This window comes from Periplaneta americana, chromosome 7 (genome assembly GCF_040183065.1).
Source record: "Periplaneta americana isolate PAMFEO1 chromosome 7, P.americana_PAMFEO1_priV1, whole genome shotgun sequence".
NCBI lineage: Eukaryota > Metazoa > Arthropoda > Insecta > Blattodea > Blattidae > Periplaneta > Periplaneta americana.
The window spans coordinates 139,196,249-139,220,540 of NC_091123.1; the positions used below are offsets into that span (position 1 = coordinate 139,196,249).

Sequence of the window (24,292 nt, forward strand, 5' to 3'; positions counted from 1 at the left end):
ATACCCATTCAATATATCTATATACAAATAAAAAGCAAATTTTAACATAACTTAATTACCAATCTTGATTAAAATATTAATTCGTTTGCCTCTGACTTGATTACTACGAGGAAATCTGAAACAGGGGATTCTTTAACACGATACGGCACAGTTCAATGAAAAAGTAAAATCCCCCAAAAATGAAACAAATAAAATGACAGCAGCTAAAAAATCAAAAGACTATGTAAATCGTAATTTCCGCCAGAAAGTCCGTCACACCTCAAAACCATTATTTTCCCGTCAGTTTTGACGGAATTTCCGTCCAGTTGGCAACACTGTTGTCAATTCTCACTTCACTTGTTCACTGATCATGGCGTCTGCTTCTAGTACTAGTGCTAGGAGCCTGTTTGTAGATTCTAAATTAAGGCTTGCAGATCGAGTACAAGTAAATGTCAATAATATCGCATCTGTAGCAAGACAAATACAGCGAGGAGCAAGGTCAAATGAGGTAACAGGGAGGAATAGTTTACCGTTTACATTAAAAGAAGGACTATTATCTCATAACCTCTTTGCGAATGACAGTTCGTATTTATATTCTAAACTTGTATTGTCACTATTTGTTAATATAAATAACATTTGGATATACCTAATATTTGTTATATCAGACTGTTTTTGGACGAAAGTATATGCTTAAAACTAAGTTCATTTTCTTACCGTAAATATTATTACAGGTACTGATGCATGCAGCGCGAAATTTCGCATTACAAGAACATGCTATCGAAAATACGGAAACTGTAAGTATTACTTTCTTAGATAGCAGATCCTGTATTTTTCAGTCTTGTGGCTGATAAGGTCGCTGTTGGGGGTTTTCGCGAGATCTCTTGTTTCCCAGTATTGGAATCGGCATCATTCTGTCAACATTTTTTTTATCCATTCCGTTATTTCATCAACATTTCTCTGATCATTATAGTCGACGACATGAGGAGGCTGGCTCAGTGAGAATTGGGTAGGGGCATAGTCGGCCAGTTGAATGAGAATGCGGCCAGCTTATGGAGGGGATAAGAGTAATAAATACTGATATGCAAGAGTAGGCAGGCACAAGAGGAAGAGGGCTATCTCTTGGGCAGGCATTCACGCGAGAACACCTGATTCACCGCCACATTCAGAAAAAAAAATCTTGTCTTCGTAAATACCGTACCGTAAGTCTTTTCCTGCAATAATAGATAATGGAAATGTATTGATATAAAAGTCACGATGTGGATTCCCAAGCTTTAGGCTTAAATAACCCAAGTTTTAAATCTGAAGCATACACCCTAAATAAGTTAAGAACATTGGCTGAATATTTCTTCCTCCATAAAACACCTCAATCTGAACTGGGCATGCGACACGCTTTCATAAAAGGATGAGAATAGCATTTTTGTTCTTTTTAACAAAGTATTATGAACAGATATATTTTATTTGGTGGTACATATATGCTGTATTTGATTCTGCACAGGTTAGGCTAGGCTTATTGTCTTTGAAAAGCTATCATTTCCTCTTTCGTTCAAAATAGGATGAAGTGAAATAAATGTTGTTGTTGTTTTCTAATGCCAGGCATTTGACAATAAAGTCATTTTACTTCTTGCACTCCAATATTTTTCAAAGATATTGTCATGGTTAGCCACTGACGCACAGATTTTGAGATGTTCCGAATCTATTTCTTGATTTGAGTTGCACAATGGACAGTTAGGAGACTGATATATTCCAATTCTATGCAGATGCTTGGCCAAACAGTCATGGCCTGTTGCCAATCTAAATGCAGCTACAGACGATTTGCGTGGTAAATCAGGAATCAACTGTGGATTATGATGCAGAGAGTTCCATTTTTTCCCTTGAGATTGTGTTATCAAATTTTGTTTGTTGAAGTCTAAGTATGTAGATTTAATCAATCTTTTCACAGAGGAATACGTAGATTTAGTAACAGGTCTGTAAGTAGCAGTGCTACCCTTCTTTGCTAAAGCATCCACATTCTCGTTTCCCAGGATTCCACAATGGGATGGTATCCATTGGAATACAATTCTTTTATTGAGTGTTATTAGTTGAGAGAGCATTTTATTTATTTCTGCTATTTGAGATGAAGGTGTGTGTCTAGAGACTATTGATAGAATAGCTGCTTTGGAGTCTGACAATATAACTGCATTTTTAAATTTATTGATGTGGCATAGAAGATTCCTGAGACTTTCACTTATTGCAGTGATTTCTCCATCAAAACTTGTTGTTCCATATTCAAGAGATCTATAAAGTGAGAAGAGACGGCACGTAACACCTGCACCTGCACCTTGTTCCCTGGAGATCAAGGATCCATCGGTGTATAAATGAAGCCAATTTTGTGGAGGGTACCTAATATTAATTGTCTCTAAAGACAATTGTTTCATTATTTCAGTGTTTACTTCTGATTTCAGTATTTCTTGTGTTAAATTTAGATTATATTCTATATTTAATAGTGTTAAAGGGTTTGGTTTAATTTGTAAGTTTTCTTTTAAATTCGGGACATTGATTTTCTGTTTTAATTCTTGAACCATGGATATGAAGCTTTTTTGAGTTTTTAATCTACGGAGAGGACTGTATGAATACCAATTGTTTCCTGGTAATCTGATAAATTTTCCATATTGAATCAGTGCTTTTTCTTCTATTATCATTTTGATGCTGTTAATATTAGTGAGGAATCTCATAGAATCTATTGGAGTTGTTTTGATTCCACCAGTGATGAGCCTGAGAGCTTGGTTTTGAACATGTTCTATTTCGTTTATGAAAGGTGAAGTAATTAAAATTTCTCCGCAGTATGTCAGCACTGGCTGTATAAACATTTGTAGTGTTCAAAGTATTTCTAGAGCAACCTCATTTCTTTCCTGCTAGTCTTTTCAGAAGGGAGAATCTTTTACGAGCTTTTTCAGAAATATATTTCAAATGGTTGTTCCATATTAACTTACTGTCGAAAATAACTCCAAGATATTTGGATTCATAAGTCCTAGGGAGGTGTTGGCCATTGTATTGGATATAAATGTTTAAATTCGTTTTCTAGATCTTCTGTTATCAGGATGTTTAGTAACAGTCTCTTTCTAATCTCGTCTTTCTTTTCAGAATTTAAAGAAGCTGCAGCTAATATCAGCTCATCTTGGATTTCAACAAGAATCATTATTGAAAAGTGCTATTTTGGTGGAAGAAGTCAAGGAACAAGTTCGTGCTATGCAACGCTAACATATTACATTTAGTTGCTATGTGTATGTCATTCAGCGGTAAATCCACTAGCTTTATTACTATTCTGAAAATGCTGTTATGTGATGTGTAAGATGATAAATCCTTATGTATTATTTGTAATATAATATTTGTATTCTATAGATTTCACTGAAAAAATATGATTAAAAAACAGTTTTTATATACAATTAAAAACAGTTTTTTACATACTGGAACTTTCTGAACAGTGCACCCAAACCCAAATATTAATTAGTTCTCTCTTAATCAGGAATTTATGTTTTGTGATTCAAGAAATTTGTTCACTTAAAGAGTGGTGTGCAGAGATCAAGAGTAAATAATTGAATACCCCTATCCTCCAAGTAAGGGTCTAACTCAATTCTAAAACAACGTGCGTGCCTTAAACTCTTATTACAGGGGTATTCAATTGTAGTAGTAGCCTATACTGTGTAATTTATTGAATAGGTGAACTCACGAGGAAACTATTTAAGACCAGCCTCATGGTCTAGTGGTCAGAGCGTCTGGCTATAGTTCATGAGGTCCCGGGTTCGATTCCCGGTTAGAGCACAGGAATTTTTCCTTAAAGGGGATTATTCCTGTGTTCGTCCATGGTCTGGAATTTAGGTTAAGTTTAGATTTAAGACCTTTCCTGGCACGACATTATCATAATCATCCTATCACATCGGGGTAATGTAACTCCGCCTTCCAGGCGCCCCAACCTCAGAAGTGGGTTACAACTAAGCCATGGCCAGGAGAGAAGACCAGAAATGTCGAAAGACAAGCTGGTGGCATTGGATAAAAAAAAAACTATTTATTTAATCCTTTAGTTACTACTTCACTGATATGGCACCTTCTGTTTTGCATCTATAATAGGCTACTATTGTTTAACTTCATAGTACATTGATTGAAAAAATGTATATTTGATTGTAAAAAAAAAATTGCTGGAAAAGATAAATGCTTGTATTAGTTAAAATTAGTAAGAGTATATGAAAGATATGGGGAAAAAATTCTGTAACATTAGAATTGTTAGACACAAAGAATACCAGAAAGTTTTGTAGGAAAATTTAAAAGCAAAAGTGATAAGAGAAATGAAATTAATATGTAAAAGGTTCTAGTATAGATGAAATATCAGAAGTTGTCACCAAAACAATTCTTCAGGTATTTCAGGAAGTTGCCAATGTAAGAGACGAAGTCACACATACACTATTTGAGAAATAGTACATTATGCAACAAGCCTATAATGATAGTAATTAAGATGCGAGGATGTTTATGAAACAAGCACAAGCGAGTTTTATAATTTTCATACGAGTGTCTTAATTACCATTATAGGCAAGTTTCATACGACTTTTTATGCTCGACCATATTTCTAACTTGAAATTATTCATAAATATTCATGTTATTCTTATGTGACTGGGGAGAGAACTGACCTTGTGCAATCTCGTAAATTGTGAGATGTGCGCAGACGTGAAAGTATTGATTTTTTCCAGGCAACAAATGTCGATGACGTTGGTATAATCTAGAGAATAAGGTAAACGTTAAACTTGATATAACCTTGAAATTGAATTCGACATTGAAAAACGAGATGACAAATTGAATTTATTTGAATATTATTTACAATTAACGCTAATTATTATAGTAACAGAACATAACCTTCTGCGACAGTATTGGATTTCCAGCTTGCGTGATGTTTTGCTAGTTGTCATTTGATTGCATATCCAAGAATAATCGAAAACCTGAACTTTAATGAATAGGTGTACTTTAATGACATGCATTAAAGGACTGCTACCAGGTGTACCAATTACTACATTTCGGCATGGTCGAACATAAATAAATTAATACAGTAGTACAGAAGAAAACAGAATCACAATGCCATAATATTCCTGAAAAACCCTCGTGCACTGTGTCATAGATGTATGATAGTGCCACAATGCCCACACATGTACAGAGTTGCATTCGTTATGAGTGACTAAGTGGCCAGGATCCGACGGAATAAGCGCATGACGGTAGGGCACTAGAGGGAACCCAAGAGGTGGAATTTAAACTGAGAGGATTCAATCCGACATCGGGATGGGAATCCGGTGTGGCTTAGTGGATAGAGCGTCAGCACATAGAGCTGAAAACCCGGGTTCAAATCCCTGTGCTGGAGAGAATTTTTCTCTATTCCAGTCTTCCATCATCATAGGATAGAAAAGCAAATAATAAGTTGGGTTTCATAATCTGAAACTCTAATGCGAACATAACCACAAAATGTATACTGAAAAGTCAACATGGAGATGGAAAGCTGCAGCTAGATGTGGCTGCAAAAGTAGCATCTTGTGTGTGAAGAGACTCTCAACCTCCAATTGCAACTTTTGCAGCGCTCAGGTTGCGCAACACAAAAAGTAGTGTGCTACATGTGAACACGACACAAAACTTTTGCAATTGCACAGCAAAAGTAGCGACGTGTGACCATATCTTAAGGGCAAATTGGACTCATTTCCGCGACATTATCACCTTCATACCATTCAGATGCTAGATAACCACAGCAGTTGAAAAAGCGTAAAATAAATCACAAAAAAATTAATGTATTTCGAAGGAAACTTTAAAATTAAAGCACTCTGAAATTAGGTTACTGTCAACAGAAGTCATGGATATTGTCTTATTTCTCAAGTAGGCTTTATTCATGTATAATTCTATGCATTTTAAATGCAGGATAAATTTGTGCACACCAGAAGGAATCGTTTACACAGACTGTAGGCGAATCAGATTTTTTCTTTTTAATCCAATGGTGGGTCCTACGTACTTAACTTTGCATCATTCACCCAAGGATCCCAATCTATGAGTGACGTGCCAAAGCTCTCAACCGCTGGCTAAGAAGAAAAGATGAAACTGCTTACTGAAGGATGCACTGGAAGGAATGGTAAACAGGAAAAAAGTTCGGGGCAGAAGATTTCAGATGAATAGACAACATTAAAACATGGATCATACGTGGAGACAAAAAGGAAGGCAGAAAAGAGGAAAGATTGAAGGATGCTGGGTTTGCAGTGAAAGACCTGCCTTTGGGCAAAAAGCTATGAATGAATGCATTAAGTAGGACTGGATACTGGGCTCTGTCTGTTGCCCTGTATAATTTTACACGACTCATTTCGAGTAAAAATGAACACATTGAGTTAAATTTACTCAAGCAGTATTATATTTAATAATTTCTTAATAAAATATCACTTTATAACAATATGTTCATGCACTGAATATTAAATACAGTTTTAAGTACATATCACAAGGAACAGTTACAATAGGCCTTTAACATAGTCATTGCTCAGATATATTTACAGCTCGTATGATTTAACATACTTGGCAATATTGGTAACAATGCAGCATAAGATATAGAAACAGTTGTTAATTTCAGTACTACAGCTCCATTTAATTCTCATGGTAACTAAGATTCATTTAATTCAATATATTTGGCACTTAAATATTTATGTAAATTTATTAGCAGAAAGTCATTTTACCATTGTAAATTAAACAGCTGCCTTTTTAATAACTTAAAAAAAATTAAGTAACTCTTAAGGCAATACTAACTCCAATACTTACATACTGATATAGTATACTATTTATTACAAACCAAACTCTTTCAATTATCAGTACTTAACACATGGAATGTTTTGAATGTGAAGTTTCACTATGACTGATTAAAAGTGGTAAAACGGGTATTTTATTATACTTAAAGATTGTGGAACTCATACTGATATTAACAAGTAGTGGAATATACTTTACAAAAATATAATTATATACTTTCTCTAGGTCATGATACCCTGTACATGAATTGAAAAATATTGCCATAAACGTTTTTTTACATTTTAATACTATAAGTAGGCTATACAATACACGCAGGCCTACATGTATATAATATGGACCCTGTATCTACATCATAAAACAAATTATTTATAAGACACATGACTAAAGCAAACAATGACTAAAATTACATCTATAGATAGCAATTTTGACTTGCTACAAGAGATATGGCAAGAAATATAGGTATAGCTTATTTTGAGTCCTTGCTCCTTCAGACCTTCTGATTTTAGAACAGTTCATTTAAATAGAATTCATCTCAATTTTACACAAATAAGAGCTTTCTTCCATAAGTCCATGAAACATTTTAGAAATTCACCACAAATAAACTAAGCAATGGATAATTCTAATTATTATGCTGACAGAACGAGAAACTCTCCAAGTTTTGTTAGGAAAAAGCCTATATCACATAGTTACTGTGGTTTTCCGCTAGGAGAAGCATGTGCGAGACTTGCCTATGGTGGATGTATTTTGCGCAATTTCAAGCTTTCTTTTATATTTATTTGAAGGTCTATGAACCATTTCTGTTTATGGAGCACAATGTCACTGGGAGAACCTACTTAGACTGTTGGAAAATTGCCTGATGTCACAGATGAATGAGGACAGTGATGATTACATTTTTCAACAAGACGGGTGTCCAGCTCACTTCCACAATGGTGTACGAGGTTATCTCAACACAAATTTATCACAACGTTGGCTAGGATGCTGTGGACAAGAAAATGACGCCTTATTGCGATGGCCACCCACGTCACCGGATTTAATACTTTGTGATTTTTTTCTTGTGGAGATTTGTGAAGGACATTGTTTTTTTGTACCCCTACTCCCTGCTAACCTCCAGGAACTTCGCAACCATATCACTGTGGCTATGGCCTGATTAATCATGATATGCTGACATGCGTATGGGATGAAATGGATTATTGGCTAGATGCCTGCTTTATCGGCAAGGGTGGACACATTGAGCATTTGTAAGATATGTAAAAAAAAAAAATAATAAAACTTGGAGAGTTTACCTACATTTCTGTGTAATAAAATGTAATATCCATTGCTTAGTTTATTTGTAGTGAATTTCTAAAATGTTTCACGGATGGTGAAAAATTTCACATACTGCTTGTTCATGACTTTCAGCCTTCATAGATTTTGATATTGAAACACAACTCTCAGAAGCTGGTATGACATACAACAAGAATGAATATTATTCCACACATCACTGAGAATGACGAATCACTGCTTTGTAGGCCTGATACAGACCTAACTGATTTTTGTCCACATACATCATAATCAGAGTCCGGATTTATATGCACTAAAAATTTAGAATGAAATGATACCAAGTGTAGTTGAATGGATGTGATGTCTATTAAGAGTTTTTGAACCCGAAATGTAATACAGTAATAGAGAACTTAGTCACAAGGACTAGAAAATGCATCTTGTAAACTGCTCGCTGATTTTTAAGTGGCGGTTAGAAGGATTAAATACCATTAACAGTACCAAAGGGAATTAGTGAATGACAAGAATGGCATCTAAAAGAAGTGAAGGCATGACTTTTATGTTTATAAACTATACTGACTAAAAATATTAACTTTTAGTGCATGTAAATCCGACCTCTAATCATTAACTATACTTTCGTCAGTGAACAATATCAAATTTCCCACGTGTATGTTTGTATAAATATAAATGCAACTCCTAGTTTGTGCTAAGTCTCAAAATTGCAACAAATATCATTCTCTGACAATAAAAAAATGCTTTACATCAGTGTTAAGCATCATGTAGAAATTAATTATATATATTAATACCAGTAAATAATTTTTATATTCTTTAACAGGCAGGTCTTCTGATGTATTCTGAATACAATTTGGTACAGACCTAAATTAATACCGATATTATTATTAATAGAAGCAGTTCAGGCAATAAACTTTTGCTCAAAAGTTGCGTGAATGAGGAGCAGCTATACTTAATGTGTGATGCCAAGACATAAGCATATTACATCTACTTATCGATGGTTCTGAGCAATACTATTATAACTACCACTATTGGCGCTCCTAGTTACAGTAGCATTGTTCTGAACCGTTGTTATGTAAAATAATGGGTAAGAGGGAGTGAATGTTCTCACTAAGCCTTTCTTTTAAACGATTTATATTCACATTGGCTATCTTAATTAATACTTCAATATTATGCCCCAATTTCATTTTGATGTTATGACTGATATTCTCATTTTCAGAAAGTACAAAATTACACAAGTACATATACAAGGAAAATGAATGTGGACAGACTTCCAAAATGAATCTTCTTACAAACTTCAAGATCACTAAAGCCTAGAAAGACCACATATTAAAATGAGAAACGACCTCAAAATTTCAGTTTACTGAATGGATTATACAATAATGTTTATAAAAAAAAAAGTATAATACAGTACATGAACATTCTTGGGTACTAGACGAAGATATTCAATTTTAATCTGGAATTCATTTGTGTACCTAGATATGCTTGCTATAAAATGCCAAGGTACAGTTAAGCATATGATTTTCCTGCCATTTTGGAATCGATTAATGCACATAAAAATAATGAAATCAAGAAACGTATTTTATTAATACACAAACATCTATGTGGTAACTAATGGAATACTTTATAATATTTTCAAATATTTTTATAATGAATGTGACTACTATATAACATTTTCAACTGATAATTAGAACAAAATATATATCACTCAATATGGGTAATTTAATTCCTCTTTCACGTGCTTTCACGACTTTGTAGTCTCTCTAGATTTAGGACTACACATTAATAAAATATAAGCAGGAATTACAACATACAGGACACTTCCAGATCTACCTAGGTCACAGTATCTACCTTTATTTATTTATAATGTAATTCAGTAAGTCTTAACACTTCAAAAAATGTCATGAAAAGAACACCTTTAAATACACATCTCACATGTAATCATTTTGTCATTTTATTGTATAAAATAAAAATAATAATTAGGACAAACGGTACAGATTTATTAAATAAAATATGGAAGCAAATGGACGGTCTTATTTCCTGAAAATTAGGAATGAGTGTTGCAAAAACAATGCACAACTTTTACGGATGCCATAACACATAGTCACACAATGTGGACGAATATCTCGTAAACAGTCATCTTCTGTCTTTACATTCTTATTTTCAAAGAGACTATTTAGAAGACAAGTTTCAGTCACATAGGTCATCATGAATGTCTTGAATTACGATTACTTAAAAACAACACACTAATAAATATAAACAATTAAATTAACCTTTTTGGATTGAAAATGTCCGTTATACTTTGCTTTTAGTTTGCATGTGAGTAAATTAAAAGACTAATGAGTTCAAATTCGTCAGTACGACAATTCAATATTAATATGCATTCACACATATGTTGATAGAGAACTTCTTTTAGGTCATATAAATTCAATAAATACAAAGAACTAGATTATTCTATACTACTCCTAGGTATATTCGTTTGAAAAATGTTTTCCTCTATTTTTAATAAAAATACATTTTTGATATCTATATTGTGAACAAACTGTAAAACTCTCTTAAAAGTCTTGCATGTGTAATCCAAATTATTACGTCACACGTTCTGTAAAGAAGCCTATTCTAAATCATCAAAACTGACACTTGTGAATTTTGTAAGTATTATAAAATATATACCTCTCTGTGAATTGTATGATACTTCTGTTGCTTAACACCTGGAGAATCTAACAATGTAAAGGCACAATATCAATTCTTACGAATATATTTAAAAGATGTGAGTTACAATTTACGAGATCCAAATTGTTACATGGAAACAAGGACACGAGCAATAAGCTACTTGAATCTGAAGAAGTTGCTGCTTTCATAAGAAAGTGGAAAACTAGTTACTGTAAGTCAATGGGAGGAGCATATGAGAAGCCGGCGAAAGCATCGTCAGCTTCCAGAACACTAGCGGACAATACACATGTAGACTGTGAACGTCCAACTGATGATGTCACTCGTTCTCTGGTGAATTCTGGATCTATGTGTCTCAGATCCATAACACTTTGCTGTGTATAGAAAAAAAAGTTTCATTTTAAACATTGCCTTTTATAACTCACAAAATGAAGATGTACAAAGTGTGACAAAGTTAGGTGAACTCTCCTTACAGACAACAGTACAGGTAAGAGCATGATTCTCTTGTGATGCTATATTAATAAACGCTATTCATATAGTTATAGAAGAAGACTATTGCTGGGGAATTGTTGTTGTTGTTTTCTAATGCCAGGCGTTTGACAATAAAGTCATTTGACCTCTTGCACTCCAATATTTTTCAAAGAGATTATCATGGTCAGCCACTGACGCACAGATTTTGAGGTGTTCCGAGTCCATTTCTTGGTTTGAGTTACACAATGGGCAATTAGGGGACTGATATATTCCAATTCTATGCAGGTGTTTGGCCAAACAATCATGGCCTGTTTCCAATCTAAATGCAGCTACAGACGATTTTCGTGGTAAATCGGGAATTAACTGTGGATTATGATGCAGAGAGTTCCATTTTTTCCCTTGAGATTGTGTTATCAAATTTTGTTTGTTGAAGTCTAAGTATGTAGATTTAATAAATCTTTTCACAGAGTAATATGTAGATTTAGTAACAGGCTGGGGAATTGTGCAAGACTATATCAAGACAAATTGAAAATAAACGAAATGTTTGATCTGGAATTCTGTCTAGAAAACTTGAATGACATGGACTAGGAGACAGGAGACATGGAAAAGGAATGACCTAAAAATAGAAATAAGATAATAGTTAAACAGAAAGAGAAAGAATGGATGGAATCGTAAGAATCGAAGACATTAGACAAGAAGAAGAAGTTACAAGAGATGTAAGACAGGAATTGTTAAACTTAGACAAACAGGAAGAAGTAACGACAACCAATGAAGGAATGTTAAGACTCAGCTAAAATGGTGAAAGTAGTGAATGATGATGTCAGTGATTGGATGAAGACTTGGAAGCACGTGCACACATCGCCAGCAGAGCAAGAAATAGAAGGAGCAAAAGAGTAAAGAACTGTCGTACAGCATAGTGACAGAGTTATGATACATCAGCAGAACACCAAAGTAGAATTGGCAGGAAAGAAAGGCCAGAAAAGTAAGGTCAGTGAGATAAAGTGTAAACAAAGAAGACTCGACAAGGATGGGATATGAAGAAGATGTCTTCGAGCCATCAACTAGCAGTGGTTCGAAAAGAGGAATTCAAGGTCCGAAGAGTTATGGTTTAAAAAGCTGGTGTTTAAAGAAGGAAAATATAAAAAGAAAGGCAAAAGACAATGAACCAGAAGAGAAGGGTACAAACGTCAATAATAAGGAAGAAGTAATGGTGAAGAAGGGTAAATAAAGTGAGATAAAAATAGTGAAGTAAAGAATCATAAGATTGAAGTTTGAAGTGGAAATATTGTAGTAAATAAATGAAAAACGATATCATGGTGAAAACAGAAAAGTTTTAAGGTCAAGGATAGGGAATTATGAAAAAGTAGGGTATGGAACAAAATTAGTGTAGAGAAAAAGTGTACAAAAGATAAGCAATGCATGAGAAAAGGTAATGCTTATTAGTGCAAGAATAACTTACGGACTTTTGTTGAAAGTGATGATGATTTTGAAGTGAATGGGAAAGGTGCTGTAGTGGGGGGGGGGGGACAAGTTAGTTAAAAATAAACTAGAGTGTATAAATAGGACAGGGAAGAGTGGATGATCTTGTGTACAAATAGAAAAATAGTAAATATTGTAATTAAGAGTTTATGGGTAGCCAGTATAGAGCAATGTGGTAAACTAGTTGCAACTATATAAGCAAGATGAGCCTTGAGAAAACTAAGAGAAAGACATGATTTTCCTCTCCTACTGACATTCCTCCAATATTCCTAAAAAAATACAGTAGAAACCTAGTTAAGTAATCACTTGCAAATTACATGGTAAACTTTCAACTTATGCTTTCTTGAATCAACAGTTTTATAAAATGGCTTAATTGATTTAGAGTTACTGAAAAATATAAGTTTGTTAAAATATGCTATCTCATGTTGTTTCTTGCAACTTAAATATCCAACAAATATTTTCGAAACTAAAAGTACCGTATGTAAAATTAAGAACAAGATTCTACTTAACACACGAACATCTAATTTCACAACTAATTATAATTGAGCTATTATGAAATGACTTAAGACTTAATAATCTTGTAAAAATTAGGGAATAAGTAAAATTGTATGCTGGATACAGATAAGTAATCGGCGCAGTGAGTACAAATAACTAACAAATTATTTATCATACAACCAACACTCTTATTGCACCCAGCTCTCAAACACGAAGATTAAATGATCTTCCTTAAAAGGAGTGGCAATGACAGTAATTCTTTAAGACTTGAATGTAATTTACATGTAATGAAATATATGTAAAATTAAAAAAAGTCTTGAAAAATATTTATTACACACATTTTCACCTTACACAATTGCAAAGGGAATCTTCAAAAGTTTCATCCATAACCTGCTCAATCACGTGCACCAGCTATTGATCTTGACCAAGCTCAGTACACAATTTCGATAAGGTTGCATGCGTATTGTGACCGGCAGAGTTGAAGTTTGTTAGGAATATTCAGTGTAATATGAACATGGAAAAGAATCCAGTTCTGAGACTGCAAAGTCGGTTTAATTTGGATACCTTCGAATACGGTACCTTTCATTTGGAGAACCTATACTTAGCCTATATAATAATAATAATAATAATAATAATAATCAACACTTACCACATTTGGATTGAAGGGAGGAGGTATACGTTTGGCCAGCAAATCCTCCCAACTGATAAGCTTAAAAAAGTCATGGCGTTTCACTTCATCAAATCCTCTATAACCTGATCCCAGTCGTTTATGACGATCCTTATGAAGCAACTGCAACAAAATATCCCTTCCATTACTTAATGGTGAAGGACTTATTTCTGTTTTCTCATTTTTACTACCTAGTCCATTTTTTATTGTATTTATCATATTTTCTACATATCATCGGCTTAGAGTGTGGGCCTAAACCTGCTAACTGCCAAAGAGAAAATTTTACAAGGGAAGCAAAAAACTAAGTTTAAATTAACTCTGAAACTTTTAGGACCAAATCCACAGTATAGGTACAAATGCCACCTGTACTGTGGATTTGGTCCTAAAGTTTCAGAGTCAATTTAAACTTAGTTTTTTGCTTCCCTTGTAAAATTTTCTTTTTGGCGGTTAGCAGGTTTACACTCTAAGCTGACGATATTATGTTTCTAACTGTGACCATCACAGTCCACGAAATTCCTGTGTTTCAACCATCACTACCATACCGGTAAATGTATGTATACTTCAAGGAATAAAATTGTATACACAATACTAACCTTAGCTAGAATGTCACGAGCACTCTCTGAAATTGTAGGTCGCAGTCTCAAAGGCTTGTTAACAATACGGTCGTACATTTCAGCTGTGTTGCGTGAGTAGAATGGTGGTAGACCATACAGCATCTCATACAGCACAGCACCCAGACACCACCAGTCCACAGATCTATCATATCCCTGATGAAAAGCACTCTGTTTTATTCTTAAAATCGAGAATGCGGATGCTTTAGCAAAGAAGGACAGCACTGCTACTTACAGACCTGTTACTAAATCTACGTATTACTCTGTGAAAAGATTTATTAAATCTACATACTTAGACTTCAACAAACAAAATTTGATAATACAATCTCAAGGGAAAAAATGGAACTCTCTGCATCATAATCCACAGTTAATTCCCAATTTACCACGAAAATCGTCTGTAGCTGCATTTAGATTGGCATTAGGCCATGACTGTTTGGCCAAACACCTGCATAGAATTGGAATATATCAGTCCCCTAACTGCCCATTGTGCAACTCAAACCAAGAAAGGGATTCGGCACAACTTAAAATCTGTGCTTCAGTGGCCAACCATGATAATATCTTTGAAAAATATTGGAGTGTAAGAGGTCAAATAACTTTATTGTCAAATGCCTGGCATTAGAAAACAACAACATATTCTTAAAATACTATTGGATTTCAGATGTTTATGAAATTAAGGGTACATTATTTTCTATTCATTTTCTGAAGTAGTTGGGTTGTACAGCAACAAATTCATTGGCTGAAGTCAGTATTTCTCAAACTTTTCCACTGAGGAACCCCATTTAACCTATAGTGTAACCGTCGAATCTTTGTAATCCATTTTTGTTTTGCTATTATTATTATTATTATTATTATTATTATTATTATTATTATTGTTATTATTATTCACACAAACATAAATATTCGTTTTAATGACTACTAGTTCCACGACTTTTGTATAACTAAGTTAGAAGTTAATACTTACTGAAATAAATTGGCGAACAGATATAGTGAAAGGTACACAAAAGAAATATGACTTCTATGTTTATGTTTATGGTACACCATGTTTACGATAAAGGCAAAAAAAAAAATCTGACTTCTGTGTTTACAATATGTTTATGTTAAAGGTAAACAAAATAAATCTAAGTATTATTGTATATTAATGTTTTTCACTTTTGTTAAATATTTTGTAAAAATTGAAGGTTTGATACAAAAATACTTCTGTGCATAAAATCAGAAGTTGAAAAAAGTTTGCATTCCCATTTAATAAAAATCCAAGTTTACCTCAAAATGCAAAATGATCTCGATAACCTACATTAAATAAAAAATAACTAATGCAATTTTATTGTTTTTCTCCTTCAAACGAGGAAACGTTTATTCAAAATTGTAATCTCGCAAAAACGTTGTTGTTGTTTTCTAATGCCAGGCATTTGACAATAAAAGTCATTTGACCTCTTGCACTCCAATATTTTTCAACGATAGTGTCGTGGTTAGCCACTGACGCACAGATTTTGAAATGTTCTAAATCCATTTCTTGATTTGAGTTGCACAATGGACAGTTAGGAGACTGATATATTCCAATTCTATGCAGATGCTTGGCCAAAACAGTCATGGCTTGTTGCCAATCTAAATGCAGCTACAGATGATTTGCGTGGTAAACGTTGTTCTTTAGATAAGCAACTGGAAAGTTAAAAAAACACCCAAAATATGGTTTAGTTTGTTTCCGTATTTTGTTTTGGTGGGAACATACACAGAAAATGTAGTTATAAATAATAAACATATTTTCTGTTTTAGTTGTTTAATAATAATAATAATAATAATAATAATAATAATAAAAATAATAATAATAATAATAATAATATAATTATTATTGATGATGTTTCATGTTATTACTGATCCATATTTTCGTGATTTCTGTGTTACATTTTATAGTTTCTGCTAAATATAAAATAAAATTTATAAACCATTTAGAACTTGCTCGTGGAATCTTGGAGTTTCGTGGAGCACACTTTGAGAAATGCTGCCTTAAGTAATTTGTTAAAACTCTTGATAATTTATTTAATATACACATTTAATAAAACGTCAGTTACAGTGTACCTCTTTCTTGAGAACTTCTGGAGCCAAGTATTCGGGTGTACCACAGAAAGTGTTAGTGGTATCCATTGGAAATAGTCCTTCCTTCGACAGTCCGAAGTCTGTAAGCACAACATGTCCCTGAGAGTCGAGTAGAAGGTTTTCTGGTTTCAGGTCCCGATAAATAATACCATGTGCATGCAGATAGCCCAATGCTGCCGCCATTTCTGCACTGTAAAATCGAGCTCTTGGTTCAGTGAACACGCGTTCCCGTTGCAGGTGGAAAAATAACTGAAAATATAATCATAAATAACTAACTTTAGTAAGGATAAAAGATAGAACAATGAAAGTGATTCTTTGTCTTCGATATACACTATAAAGTACCGTAACTAATCAGCCAATAAGAACAATTTATAAACTACTGTACTTACAGGGTGAACAGTAAGTAATGTCATTAATTTCAGAGGGTTATTTTTTGAGATATTTCAAACAAAAAAGTTTAATACAATTTTGCCTGTTTTTGCTTCCTTTTCGAGATAAAAACTGTTTTATATGAAACATATGACAGCGTGTTTTGGAAAGGCCAATGATTTAATTCACAGTATGCTTAGACAGTTTAAAAGAACAGAATATGGTGACAATTAAATGATTGAAAGAATTCTATTTTTGTCCTTTAAATGTGCATAAATTTCATCCAAACAAATGTAACATTTTAAAACTCCTTTTCAGAACGAAAAGTTACATTTATTCGGCTCAAATTTCTGCACATTTAAAACTGAACTAAAATAATTTCAGTAATTTATTATCATAAACTGACTGAGCACATTGGGAATTAATTCAATAGCTTTCCGAAAATACGCTATGAAATGTTTCAGATAAAATAAGTTTTTTTTTTTTTTTTTTCTCGAAAAGGAAGCAAAAATGAGCAAAATTGTATTAAAGACTTTTGTTTGAAATATCTCAAAGAATGAAATTAATGATATCAGTGGCGATGCGTCAATAAGAGCACAAGAGCACGTGAACACCTTGTTTCCATTAATGCACGACTAGTTTTATTATTTGATACCGTATTGACGTAGTGGGGATGTACAATATCAGAATTGAGTATTTTAAACTTCCCGCATCTTGCATAAAATTCTTATGTAAACTTGGCAACATCCGTTCACGTACAAGCCGTGCTCTTTTCGAGACGGTTACAGGAATTTCACGCATGCGCGGGAGAAAATTGTTTTTAGCTGGCCGCTTATGACTCGTCAAGAGCACAAAGCGTTAAGTGAACATGATGAGTATCTATCCTACAGATGTCAGGTGCATCGGTGCCTATCATTCACGTGCTATATCTCGAGGAGGAAATTTAAAAGCCTGTAGATGTCAGCATCTGACTGTAGGAACGTTTACTTTACGTAGACCTGTGTGTACAGTGCTGTTACGAGAGTGTAGTTTGTGAATTACTATACTTCAGTGTCGGCATAATAGCATAGTTTGGCTTTCAAACACGTGTTGGCTGACTGTGGTGGTGGTATGAATTTAAATATCTGTATGGTAGTGTATAATATTTAAGAATAATATTTACTGGCATGTATTTATAGTAATCAATCTATGCGAATGGGATTACAGTACTGGTATAGGCTATAGTGTATCAGTGTGTTGTGAATCAAAATATATTACTGAACACACGCGTTTGTAAATAACGGGACTGTGGTATGTATTCATTATTAACAAACGTAAACAATGAACTCTTTTCAATGAAATTTGGAACAGTAAAGAACTGGGTAAACTGGCTTACCAGGAAAAATTGGAAATAGAAAGACTGAGTTTCATTATTATTACTATTATTATTACTCTTATTATTATTATTATTATTATTATTATTATTATTATTATTATTATTATTATTATATGTCGTTTTGAATTTATATACGGTTTTTTTCGATAGTGGAACATTGGAATCATGACATTTCATATTAGACTAAACGTACAATTTCAAATTCTTTTCGATTTTTGAACCACAAAATTGTGAACACACATAATATTTTATCACGAGCCGCCACTGAATGATATTACTTACAGTTCACTCTGTACACATGCTAGGGCAATCCCATCAGTCGACTTATCTCCTTTTGGCTAGCAACCAATCAGACACACACAACTGCTTTCAAGGTTATACATAAGCAGAATTCGTTATGTTATTATACCAGTCATTTTGGCTCTTCATATGTTTTATTTTTCATATGAAGTTTGTTTAAAAATGGATATGAAATCATAAGACCAGCAAAAAATGAGCAACAAGTCATCTATGAACTCACTTTTAGATTTGCATCATCTCCATTTCAATTTTAAATTCAAGTGTATCGAACTACGTTGTCATACAAGTTCTGAAGGAAAACACACTAAATTTATAGAAAAAAAAGGTAACATTCTAAGATTTTACAGATAAATTAATTTTACCTCTCCGCCATTGATGTAATCCAACACGAAGTACAACTTGTCTGGTGTTTGGAAACTATAGTGTAGACCCACTAGGAAAGGATGATTTAAGTTCTTAAGCAGGACATTTCTCTCAGACATGATGTGTTTCGCCTCATTTCTTTTCATGACAAGGCGTTTACTGAGAACTTTCACTGCATAGTGCCTCCGTTCAACTTTATGTCTTGCTAGCAATACCTTTCCAAAGCTTCCTTTCCCAATTATACGAAGGAATTCAAAATCACTTGGCTTTGCACTGCAAAAAGAAAATAACATTTTAATATTATAGATTTATTAATTTGTCATACAGAATAATATCTATAATATTGAGAATTAATATGTGAGGAGATTACTGTGCACTTAACTGTGAAATCCCGGCCAAACAAGTCACTCAGCTGAGTGCGCTCCTAATATAATAGTAGTTGACATTGGATATATACGTCAACATATATGCCTAACTTTCTCTCTTCTTAACTTTTACAGTAAACTGTCTAGCTTTTATTAGTCAGTTAATCTTTAGTACTTTGATTTTTATTATATTTGTAAATTTAATATTAATTGTAATTATATTCTTAATATTGTAGTTGTAATCCCCTGCTAGAGGGAAAGAGAAGGCCTGATGGCCTTATCTCTACCAGGTTAAATAAATAAATAAATAAATAACTTGGAGAGTCAGGCCACAAAGGGAAACATTGAAGAAGGAAGGTTCGGTCCGGTGCTGTAGATTGAATTCGGCGCAACTCAGTGGTCAGAGCACTTGGTACATAGAACCAAGGACCCGGGTTCGATCCCCAGCGCCAGAGCGAATTTTTCTCCTCATATATTAAAATTTTAAGGTTTGAAAGACAGGATAAGATGTTGCCAACATAATAATGAGTAGCCATTTTATTAGGAAAATCTCTCCTGGATTTCAAAAGGTGGTAGTAATGATAGTACATAGTAGTAATGGTTGTAGTGGCAGTTACAGTAGTGGACATTCTGGTAATAATTATAATAGTGACTATGGTAGTGATGATGACATCTGTGAGCAGTATGGGATGAGGATAAATGCAAACAAGACGAAGACCACGGTTGTCAGAAGAAAAATAAAGAAGGTAACTTGCAAATTCTAAATGCGGTAGTAGACCAAGTGGACAGTTTCAAATACTTGGGATGTACAATAAACAGTAACATGAGCTACTGCCAGGAAGCAAAAGGAGGATAGCAATGATAAAGGAAGCTTTTAATAGAAAAAGAAGCATCTTCTGCGGACTTCTGGAACTAAGGAAGAGACTAGTGAAGTGCTTTGTGTGGAGTGTGGCACTTTATGAGCAGAAACATGGACATTACAACGAAGAGAAGAGAAGTGAATAGAAGTACCTTGAAATGTGGATATGGAGAAGTATGGAGCGTGTGAAATGGATAGACAGAATAAGAAATGAAGCTGTGATGGAAAGAGTGGGTGAAGAAAGAATGATGCTGAAACTGGTCAAGAAGAAAAAAAGGAGCTGGTTGGGTCAGTGGCTTAGAAAAAACTGCCTACTGAAGGATGCATTGGAAGGAATGATGAACAGGAGAAATGTTCGAGGCAGAAGATCAGATGATAGACGACATTAAGATCTGTGGATCATATGTGGAGAGTAAGAGGAAGGCAGAAAAAGGAAAGATTGGAGAATGCTGGGTTTGCAGTGAAAGACCTACCATTTAGCAGAACACTATGTATGCATGTATGTATGGTAGTGATGATGATGTAGTTGTAGGAGGATTTATGCTAGAAAATAAATAATTGTCGCAGAAGCTTGTGCAACATTATAAATAACTATACAGAAAGAAAAAATTAATAAGATTTGTATCTTGCCGCAAGTTACGGTCACACTTTGGTGGGAGATAGGCTACCCTAATAGCATGCAAGGCCATTGGTTGAGCAGTGGCATTTCATCTCGTCCACCTGGTATCAGCCTAAGTGTGCAAGGAATTTAATGAAACCAACAATATCTGACAATAGAATTTAGTAAGAATAAAGAAGAAAGAATGATCTGACATATAAGTCTGTTGCTACAGGCAATGTTAAGACTTACTGTGATCTTTCTGAGGGTCCTAGATTCAGTTTTTCATTACTGTTGTTAACATCACTTCCACCATTCTCTTCTTCACCATCTTCCACACTTCCGTCTTCTGAACTGAGTTTACGTCGGTCCAGCTGAAAGAATTCACGAACTTCTGGTCTGCGTAAGGACAATAAAACACGAATATAATGTATAAGTGTTAATGAAGTATTAAGTTTATGTTAGAACCATTAATACTCCATCAATAAATAAAATTAAGTAGGGTCAAGTAGTGCTATTATGATACAAAAAATAAATATTTTGCTGTAATTTTTCTATCAAAGCATATACAAAGTCATGTGCTACTTCAGACATATATGAAGGATCTGAAGTTAAATTTATTTTTTATTTCTAATAATGGATCAATTAAAACAATTGGGCTATTGTGATACACCTATAGGGCTATTCTGATAAAGTTCTATAAATCTGGCCATATTACACAGAGCAATGAAGTAAGGCTAATGTGATACACACAGATGGTTACTGTAACACCTATAAAAGTTTGGTTGAAATCAGATTAAAATTGGCTAAAGATTCAGCAACTTTTATAATTACCTTCTTTTCTCACAAAAATGTATACAATTTCCTGAAACTTTAACACCGTACTGCCACTGCTAGAATATTGCTGTATGTCCAAATAATTTTTCAGTATGTAAGGAAATAGACTGAGAAAATTATGATACAGTTTGTATTGCTAAAATAAAATACGTTTTTTTTTAATAATGATGAATGTACTTTACAAAGTTGTGTTAAATTTTAGCAGTAAGGAGAATGACTATTAAGTTAAAATTGTTAGGTAAATAAGTAAAAATAAGTCAATATGAATGATTTTTTAAACTTATACTGCATTGTAGGTGCCATGCCAACATGTCAACTCATACATCCCTCAAGAACTGAGAAGTTATGAAATACCCCTCAAAAGGTAATAAATTACTTTAAGTAAGAAAATTGATCAATTTCGTCAATTTCTTTCATTGTAAACATAATAGCATAATAGTCCTTCTAGCGTATCATATTAGTTCTAAAAAGTTTATCATAATAGCTATAAAATGTGTATCATAAGAGCTCTTCTCATTAAGATACTAATTGAAGACATCCCTCGACAAAGGATGTAACATCAAATTAATTAAATATGTGACTTCGGTGTTATTCATAACAATAAATGAATACATCTGAATTACACAACTTTTTAACACTATATCACTTCAGAATATGAATTATACGTCTTTCTCGTGTTAAATTCTATCTAGTGCGTTATATGGCAGTAAAAATTTTTAATAGCCGCCCTATCGAGATAAAAAATGAAACTCAAAACATAAAATTATTTAGGGCCAAATTAAAGAAGTACCTAATTTCTCACGCTTTCTATTCTGTAGGTGAATTAATGACATTCAATAACACATCATGAAATTGATACTAAAACTTTGTGTTGTACTAGTAGACTATATTGTAAATCTCGTCTATATATATTTCATCTAGACTGTGACTATAAATTAAGATTTTTATAATAGTATTAAGTTTTTTGACTTGTTCCATATTCTAGCTGTAAGCATGTATGAATACCATGGAATGTTAATAAATACAATACAATACACCTGGTTAACATGTTTCGGCCTGTTATTGAAGTTCTGGAGAGTTCTGAAGAAGGACAATAACAGAGCGAAACATGTTAACTAGGTACGATAGAATTTAACACCAGAAAGATGTATAATATATATTCCGAAATAAATGAATGTATCCATTAGCTGAATAAACTTGTATCCTTGATTAATCGAATGGTTCTACTAGGAAATAAAGGCCTAAGGAAATAATGTCCCTGAAATTACCGGTATTTTCTTTTCTCCTGAAACATGTATTACTGGTATAGATTTGTTGGTTACACCCTTATTTGAGAGAGGTTTTCAATTACTGCTAGAGTGCTTAACATTCACAGCTTTTCTTTAGAGAAATATGAAGCTGACACTATTCTGAGTAAACGTAAAATCTAAAAATTATTCTAACTTTATTCATTCAAGAGCAATAACAAAAGTAAGCAAGTACCGGTACTGGTATCACATCAAAGTTATTTCAAGAAACAATACTGTCTTTTCTTTTAATACATTTATAAAGTTGAAAATGATTTTTTTTTAAACTTTGTTCAATATTGGTCCTTCAAGAGCATAAAATGTACTTCTATAACCGAGTTTTAAACATTTTCAAACTGAGCCTTTGGTACACTTTAAAGTCTGTATCAAATTAGCACGACTTTTTTTTACTACATCATATTATCCCTACTTGATTCTATATACTTTTTTTGTATAAAAGCACATGAAACATTGCATTAAATTATTTATAAAACCATTAAATGGAATATAAAATAAACAATATTGTTATAATACTGTGACACTTCTGTTTCATTTCACTGTTCATAAACTTGAAAGAACAAATAAAAATTAATTTTAAGTTTGGATATGAAGAATTTTAGATGCTATAAATTAGTTTCTGCAAATTCATATTCTGTTTACGGATTATTAAGACCCTCAAAGACTAAAGAAGAAATCGCGACATTCATAGGATTACCATATGAAAAATGTGCGAAATTACTTTTTCTTTATCCGTTTAATCTCCTTCCTGGGTCTTACAAGCCAATGCCTTAAGGGAGAGAGAATTCTTTGGATCACACACGAGATATGGACAATGGAAGGATTCCCCTGGTGAGGGATCAGTTCGACGCAAAGACCACCTCCTACAGACAACACGAACACATATATAGACGAGGAACAGAATGTTCGGGGTATATGAAAAGTAAATTCCAATCAGGCATTTGCTTTTGCGAGTTGGCAAAATCCCCAAAATACAGATGGGTCAGCTTTGGGGTCTGATCCTGAGCCTCCCAAATACGACTTCAAGATGGTTCCGTCTCTACTAACCTGCTCGGTCTGAAATAATGACGGGGGCAAAAATACATTAACTTCTTTGAATTATATGATGTGTAGCAAATATACAATATTCTAAAACTTTAAAACAATCAAAACACTTAACAAAAAAAGTTTTATATAGGCTATATTGCTATAAATAAATCACAGCACTGGTAATATGAATAATGTGAGTTTTTACTCACATTACAGAGATGTTCCTGCTCCATTTTCATCATTCTGGATGCACACATACGAGTACTTCCTTGAATCATGGATTTATTGAAGTACTGGTCATTTCACTAAATTTTTATTGTTAAGTATTTTCTAATGAAAATGTTCACATGATAAATCGAAAAAATGGGTTTTTGATTC

General features: G+C 33.5%; 2 protein-coding genes across 6 annotated transcripts in view; one reads left to right on the plus strand and one right to left on the minus strand.

Annotated features, from left to right (window-relative positions):
* Positions 1-318: 318 nt before the first annotated feature.
* On the plus strand, positions 319-3,420 carry BORCS7 (BLOC-1 related complex subunit 7). Its single transcript, XM_069831376.1, has 3 exons — positions 319-487; positions 711-773; positions 3,100-3,420. Exons 1-3 carry the CDS (start codon positions 350-352, stop codon positions 3,214-3,216), a joined length of 318 nt encoding a protein of 105 aa, XP_069687477.1. The 5' UTR covers positions 319-349; the 3' UTR covers positions 3,217-3,420.
* Positions 3,421-6,359: 2,939 nt separating this feature from the next.
* LOC138703484 (serine/threonine-protein kinase Sgk3-like) overlaps positions 6,360-24,292 on the minus strand; it is a 58,278-nt gene continuing 40,345 nt past the window's right edge. For all 5 annotated transcript variants that reach the window (XM_069831381.1, XM_069831380.1, XM_069831382.1 and 2 more), the window contains 6 exons: positions 20,997-21,143; positions 18,922-19,195; positions 16,498-16,764; positions 14,407-14,580; positions 13,796-13,936; positions 6,360-11,075 (listed from right to left, as the gene is read on the minus strand). In XM_069831381.1, the coding sequence (XP_069687482.1) occupies positions 10,911-11,075; positions 13,796-13,936; positions 14,407-14,580; positions 16,498-16,764; positions 18,922-19,195; positions 20,997-21,143 (1,168 nt within the window). In that variant the 3' untranslated portion in view covers positions 6,360-10,910. The remainder of the gene's footprint in view (positions 11,076-13,795; positions 13,937-14,406; positions 14,581-16,497; positions 16,765-18,921; positions 19,196-20,996; positions 21,144-24,292) is intronic.

Bases quoted from the DNA above. Each gene is read 5' to 3' on its own strand.
- BORCS7 (XM_069831376.1), top strand. From the start codon at position 350: ATGGCGTCTGCTTCTAGTACTAGTGCTAGGAGCCTGTTTGTAGATTCT. The intron at 488-710 runs GTAACAGGGAGG...ATATTATTACAG, and splicing joins GAGGAGCAAGGTCAAATGAG to GTACTGATGCATGCAGCGCG. The intron at 774-3,099 runs GTAAGTATTACT...CTTTCTTTTCAG, and splicing joins CTATCGAAAATACGGAAACT to AATTTAAAGAAGCTGCAGCT.